General features: G+C 34.6%; 1 protein-coding gene across 2 annotated transcripts; it reads right to left on the bottom strand.

The window, feature by feature from the left end:
* LOC115960344 (vacuolar protein sorting-associated protein 45 homolog) lies at window positions 1–2,861 on the bottom strand. Of its 2 annotated transcripts, none has more exons than XR_004085164.1 (3): window positions 2,169–2,350; window positions 1,142–1,273; window positions 1–628 (listed from the first exon to the last, which is right to left on the bottom strand). XR_004085164.1 is itself a non-coding variant. In XM_031079195.1 (3 exons), exons 1-3 carry the CDS (start codon window positions 2,503–2,505, stop codon window positions 568–570), a joined length of 342 nt encoding a protein of 113 aa, XP_030935055.1. In that variant the 5' UTR covers window positions 2,506–2,861; the 3' UTR covers window positions 1–567. The 2 variants fall into 2 exon arrangements, 1 of the variants encoding a protein (XP_030935055.1); XM_031079195.1 differs by lacking the exon at window positions 2,169–2,350 and adding an exon at window positions 2,357–2,861.
* Between the last annotated feature and the right edge of the window lie 3,878 nt (window positions 2,862–6,739).

Genomic DNA, 6,739 nt, shown 5'->3' with positions numbered 1-6,739 from the left:
TCCTTGATAATATAATTCACCAGAAAACATGATCAAAATATATGTAATAGCAAAAGTTTCAATACCAATTATGCACACACAAATATTCATAAACTTCCCATTTCACCAGAACATTGATTGCTAAAGTATAAACTAAACCCCTGGCCCTGGCTCAACCATATGCTCAGCCGTAACTTTTCACAATATGGTCCAAGTACAAAACTACCTAGGATAAATCAAGCATCTATACAATCCAAAAAAGAAAGAAAAAAAAAATTGTATGTGATTTTACATTTTCGTTCACAAGGCAAGGTAGTGTTGTTAAACAAGCAATAAGGCTATCTGCAAATTGTTTCCCGCGTATAAGTGATATCTCATATTCCAATATGTAATGGGTTTAGTCTCCAAAAAACCTATTTACTTTTTATTCCTTTGCAAATTGGTGAATATTGTATTGATTCTGATGATCATCAAGTTCCTCTTCCCAATATTCATTAACAATCTTACCACTGCCAGTCACCAAGTCAAAAGCTCCGTATAAAGCCATAAAAATTATCTTTTGGCTCTCAAGACACATATGATGGGGCTTCAAATCACTACTGTGCTAGAATGAGCTTTCCTTTGAGCTTCTTCCAAGTCTTTCAGAAACCTGCTTTTTTTTTGGCCAAAGCGATCATTGGATCAGAGGAAATCATGTAAAGCAAGGATAGTTTCCACTTAACTACATTCCATCAAATAACTAAACTAGCCTCAAATTATCACTATATAACTAAACGTATCCTATAAATATGACAAAAGTATCAAATAAATACAATTTATGGATATTTGTATTAGTTAAGATTTAAGTTCAGTAAAGTGTGACTGAAGTTATAGAATTTTGATTTGTAGATTTTAAGTAGCCACAAATCATTGCATGCTTGCAACCTACATGGGATGAATAATGCCAAACCAACATCCACAAGCCCAACATAGTTTCACCAAGTGTCAAATTAACATGATGCAATCCAACCCACAACTACATTCTCAAATTTCCAGCTGATGCAAGAAAGATGAAGGCCATAGAAGTTAGCATTTAGAGCTAGTGAGTGCCAAGCATGAACCACAGCTAGCACAGCAATAGTGTGCTCCTAAAATCACAATGATGATTCAAAAGCATACATACCCCTTAGAATTCAGAACCACAGAACCACCAAGCATAAAACGAATTCCAGAATTGCTGGCATTTTGTAAAGCAACAGAATGTGACTCTTCATATGTCGTCCCTCCAACAATGAATATGACTACTTCTTGTGGCCTGCTCAAAGATGAAGTGTTTGTCATTCAAGCTATATTACCCAAAGCCTTCTAAAAATCTTTACTAAAAGGCTGTAACTTTCACTTCAAAGGCTATGGATATCTCAAATATAAATTAATATTCAATCCTACACTAGTCTGTCCATGCTTGAAAAGCCTTTACTATAGGATGTAACAGCAAAATGAAGGGGAAAGATAGGAGACTTGAGTAAAATGGTAGAGAAATTTGAGAGGAAAGGCGATCAGGGGCATATATATCTGATTTTGACGTTGACATCTACTTCTAGCTTACCATTACTTTTGTTTCTGGAATTTATAGACATCCCCTCTTTTTAGTATTTTCTTACAAAGGGAGGAGATTCCCTTTAAGCCGGACCTCATTAGTTTTAGTTTATCTTTTGTACATGTTAATTTTATTTCTTTTGGTTCTTCTTTTTGTAAAGATCCCATGTACTAGGATTGTGCACCCACTTTGCACTTTCTCAATGAAAAGAAAACTGTTACTTAAATAAATTTTTTTTAAGTGCTTTCCTTGCGTACCTCCCATGCACTAGGACTTCCTTTTGTTTTGTTTTGTTTTGTTGTTTTGTTTTCTTTCCTCTTAATACAATTTATTACTTATCAAAATTGTATATCTGATTTGGATGAATGGTAGAATGGGAATCAAGAAGCTACGCAGAAACAGTAAAGTTTCCATTAAATGAACAATAATCTAAGTTCTGGGGGTAGGCTAGATGGCTTAAAAACTGTCTTCAACAAATTGAGGGGACACAGCCACCTCAGTGAACTCATTTCAATCCCTATGACTATATATAGCATAGTGTCAGGGTGAAGCATCAATGCGCAAAATATGCACAGGGCCAAACTCCCAAAGATAAGAAATCCCCAATTCATACCTTTGGTGTGTGACCTGCCATAAACTATGTTGATATAATGTGGTTTGCTTTCAGACAAGACCCGAGGAGTTTGGCAGAACCTCAATGCCAAGGAAAAAATTGAGGCAGTAACAATAAGATCATCCACATAAATGAGAAAATATATAGTAACGGTTGGACTATGATAAATAAATAGAGAAGAATCAGACCTCGATCCTCTGAAGCCCAAAGCAAGTAAGTGAGAAGAGAGCTGTGAGAACCAAGCTCGAGGGGACTGCTTCAACCCATAAAGAGCTTTCTTCAACTTGCAAACATGATTAGAAAATTGGGGGTGAACAAACCCAGGAGGCTGAGACATATAAACATCTTCAAATAGATGGCCGTGTAAGAAGGCATTCTGAACATCTTGAAACAGCAATAGAGAGAACTGTCCTGACAGCGGTGGGTTTGATTACAGGACCGAAGGTTTCTCTGAAGCCAATTCCAAGCAATTGATGAAATCCTTTGGCCACCAAGCGAGCTTTATAGCGTTCAACGGAACCATCGGCATTACGCTTAACCAGAAATACCCATTTGCATCCAATGACATTGCGAGCAGTGTGAGGAGGAACAAGATCCCATGTCTGATTTTTGAGCAAGGCATCAAACTCGAAATTCATGGGTCGGTGGATGTGGAAGAAACAGTGCCATCGTCAAGGGTATTATTAGGGAGAGTTGAGGGAGGCGGAGAGATATGTGAGGGAAGGGATTCAGAATGGGGTAAAGGAGATGGGGGATGGGCCAACAATTGTGGGCTAGCAAGTGTTTCTGAATGGGCCTGTGGAGATTCATTGTGGGCCGAAGAGGTGAGTTTGTCCCACAGAGAGAGGGGCTACTGCGTGAAGCCTAGAAGAGGACTGTACCTGAAAAGAATTTAAATCTGAAGTAGACAGTGACTGGAAATTTGTGGAACAAGGCCTAGCAAAGGGAAAGACATCTTCATTGAAGAGCACATCTCTGGAAAAATAGACACGACCTGATGGAAGATGCAAACATTTATATCCCTTATGAAGTAAACTGTAACCAAGGAAGACACACTCAGTTGAGCGTGGTTGAAGTTTGTGAGAATTATAAGGACGTAAATTAGGCCAACATGCACAACCAAAAACACGCAAGAAATTATAATCAGGTGATTGAGCAAACAATTTTTCATAAGGAGATAGATTTTGTATTGTGGAAGTGGGGAGTCTATTTATCAAATAACAAGCTGTTTGAAATGCATCTTCCCAATATTGAAGAGGAATGCGAGCATGATTTAATAAAGCTAAACCAGTTTCCACAAGATGATGGTGTTTGCACTCAACAACACCATTTTGTTGGGGCGTGTGAGGACAAGATACATGATGAGTAATGCCACAATTTTGGAAAAATTTATTAAGTGAGCGATATTCACCACCCAATCAAATTGAACAACTTTTACTTTGTGATTAAAATAGTGCTCAACATATTTTTGCCATTTAATAAAAACAGGAAGCACATCACTTTTATTTGTCACTAGTCGCGGACCTGCGCGTTGCGTATGATAATTATTTTTATAGTGGTTTTATTAAATTTTTTTTATACAATTTAAACTAATTTAATAAAGAGTAATGCATTTTGTAATTATATTTTTATTTACTATAAGAATAATCATAAATGTAATATAGGAACAATCATAAATCATAAATTTAATAATTTTTGTCGTACTAAAATGAAAAAAATACAATTTTTCTCAGAAATTCAAAAGGCAAGTTAACGAAAATATTTATTTATTTTTATAAAAGTTATAACATTTTGTGAATCATTAAAAAGAATATAAAATTTGGAAATTATTCTTTTAGTTTTAAACAAACTTTCTCAAACTTATTTTTTCTACCTACAATCCAAAACATTGAAAAAAGTAACTAAAAAAATTAATAAAACTTAACTATGATTAATTGGACCAATTAGGAAAACAATTTGTTGTTTATAATCTACTAAGGTTATTTTCTTTGCAGAAATTGTAATTTCATCCACCCAAAACATATTATCAAATAAACAATTATTAGCAAAACCTAAGAATTAAATTTCTATATATGCATTGTTATAAAATAATAATAATAATTAAAGTAAAATTGCGAAAGATAAAATTTGTCTCTCATCCAATAATTTTTGTTTAGCCAACCTTTGCTTTTCTCTAAATAAATGGCATTATAGAGTACTTCTAATACAATTATTAAGAGTACTTTGTCCACCACAAAGGATTAAAAAATAAACAAAAATGATTAAAGTCTCATAGTTTAACATCTAAATTGAGTACTATAAAAATCATGCTATCAAATTACAATAACTACCAAATTAAATTATCCAAATCATGCTATGTAATAGAATAATATTATATTTTTATATACTATATTTAATCCTTTATAATGCAATAGGATAGTATTTAACAATCAAAGAGAGAGAGAGAAAAAAAAAAAACTGAATCGCATTAACCTAAAGTAGATTAAAGAATATATAAAATTATCAACCTAAAGTGAAGATGCAAGAAAAATAAAAAATAAAAATCCACCCAAAAATTGTGAGAGAGAGAGAGAGAGAGAGAGAGAGAGAGAGAGAGAACCTTTTTTCAGTAAGGGAAAACTATGCATAGAATGAAAGAGATAGTGACAAATTTATAGGAAGAGGGTGTGAATAAGAAGAGACAAAAATAGAAGAAGATGAAGGGAAAGATGAAGAATGATATTAATGTAGAAGGTAGTGGGGAGATGAGAAGGTGAGAGAAGGAGAAAGGTTGGAGAAGTAGTGGGGAGATGAAAAGGTAAGGGATGGAGAAAGGTTGGAGAAATGTAAATATGAAATAAGAAAATATTAAAAATAATTATAAGAAAATGGAAAGAAAAAAGATAATGACGTAGATGCTGATATGGCTCAACATGAGCGCAGCAGCATTAAACGCTACGTTTCAGCTTTTAGTAATATATAGATGGGATAAAGCCAAGTATAGCGACTATACACATCAACAAAAGAGACATAATATTTGAAGCCAAATTTTGAGCAAATAGGAGATGGACCCCATACATTGGTGTGAATTAAATCCAAAGGAAAATTTATTTGAGTACAAGATAATGAAAAAAGAGTTGTTTACTCTTAGAACTGAAACAAGCAGAACAAGGGTGAACAATTTTGCTGGAAATAACAGGCAAACTAAATTTTGAAAGAACATGATTAACAATACAAAAAGCAGGATGTCCCAAGCATGAGTGCCATTGTGCTGGAGAAGTACATTCATTAACAAAGACAAATGACGATGAAGGCAATTTATTGGAAGTAAAAGGAAAAAGGTACAACCCATTTCTACTTAGCCCGTGCAACAGAACCCTCCATGTTGTTCGATCCTGCACAAAGAAATAAGAGGGGTGAAACTCAATAGAGGTATTAGTATTAGATGTGAATTTGTGAACAAAAATCAAATTTTTGGTAATATGAGGCACATAGAGCACATCATGTAAAAAAAAAAAAAAAAAGAGGAAGGAATTGATAATTTAGTAAAGCCAATGTGTTTAACATTCAAACCAATACTATTACCAATGCAAATCTGATCAGGACCATGATACTCCTCTACCTTCACATTCAAATTTGCAAAATCAGAAGTGAGATGATGAGTTGCACCAGAATCAGGGTACCAATTGAGATCGGGTGAAGCTTATGGAGTGGCGAGCAGAGCATGCATGTTGCTGGTAGTGTCAGTGGAGAAGGAATTATCAAACCTATGATAGCACTTCAAGGCCGTATGTCCTGTCTTGTGGCAAACCTGGCAGATGGGACGGTTTTGGGAGGAAGAGGAAGAATGACCACGCCCTCGGCCTCGAAAATTCCGTTGATTCTTGGATGAAGAGTCACAACCACCACGTGAAGGCCCTCTGATGCAGCATAGGTGTGTAGAAGCAGAATCTATAACACACAAATACTACAACTCTTCCACTATACCTAAGTTCTACAAGAACACTAGGCTAATAGGCAAAATAATAGAGAAAACCTCTCTAGTAAAATTTTATTCAAAACACACAAATAACATAAATAACCTCTCTATAAAGAGTATTTATAGGAATAGAATTTCTCCTACTCCTTTTAGGAAAAGAAATAATAAACCTACTTCTACTTGAGAAAGGAAAAACAATATAACTAGGAAAAGAAAAACAATTAAAATCCCAATTCAACTAGGAAAAAGATTTTAATTCAAAGTACTAGAGTAAATAAATCCTAATTCAAATAGGAAAAAGAAAATAGTAAAAACTCTTTGTTCTTCATAACGTGATTTGCATCATCCTCCCTGGGTTGGAAGAAACTCGTCCTCGAGTTTGGAGTCTGGATTGGAATTTTCTCCTCGATATGGAACGAGATGCTTAGCATTGAAGATGTCAGATGTACACATATGACTTGGAAGTTTCAACCAATAGGCATTAGGATTAATTTTCTCAAGAATCTCCAAAGGGCCAATCTTTCTAGCAGCTAGTTTGTTGTACTCTCCCACAGTAAAGCGATCTTTGGTCAAAATTGCCCAAACAAAATCACCAATCTCAAATTCTACTACT

This window comes from Quercus lobata, chromosome 9, assembly GCF_001633185.2.
Source record: "Quercus lobata isolate SW786 chromosome 9, ValleyOak3.0 Primary Assembly, whole genome shotgun sequence".
NCBI lineage: Eukaryota > Viridiplantae > Streptophyta > Magnoliopsida > Fagales > Fagaceae > Quercus > Quercus lobata.
The sequence above is the reverse complement of the archived record's forward strand: the minus strand, read 5'-3'. Positions and strand labels throughout refer to the sequence as shown.

What these genes read in the sequence shown, in the direction of transcription:
- LOC115960344 (XM_031079195.1), bottom strand. Translation starts at nt 2,505, where the DNA reads ATGTCTCAGCCTCCTGGGTTTGTTCACCCCCAATTTTCTAATCATGTT. An exon ending in TTGGGCTTCAGAGGATCGAG is followed by an intron (nt 1,274 to 2,356) that starts GTCTGATTCTTC and finishes ATCTTTGAGCAG; the next exon opens with GCCACAAGAAGTAGTCATAT. An exon ending in GTGGTTCTGAATTCTAAGGG is followed by an intron (nt 629 to 1,141) that starts GTATGTATGCTT and finishes AAAAAAAAGCAG; the next exon opens with GTTTCTGAAAGACTTGGAAG.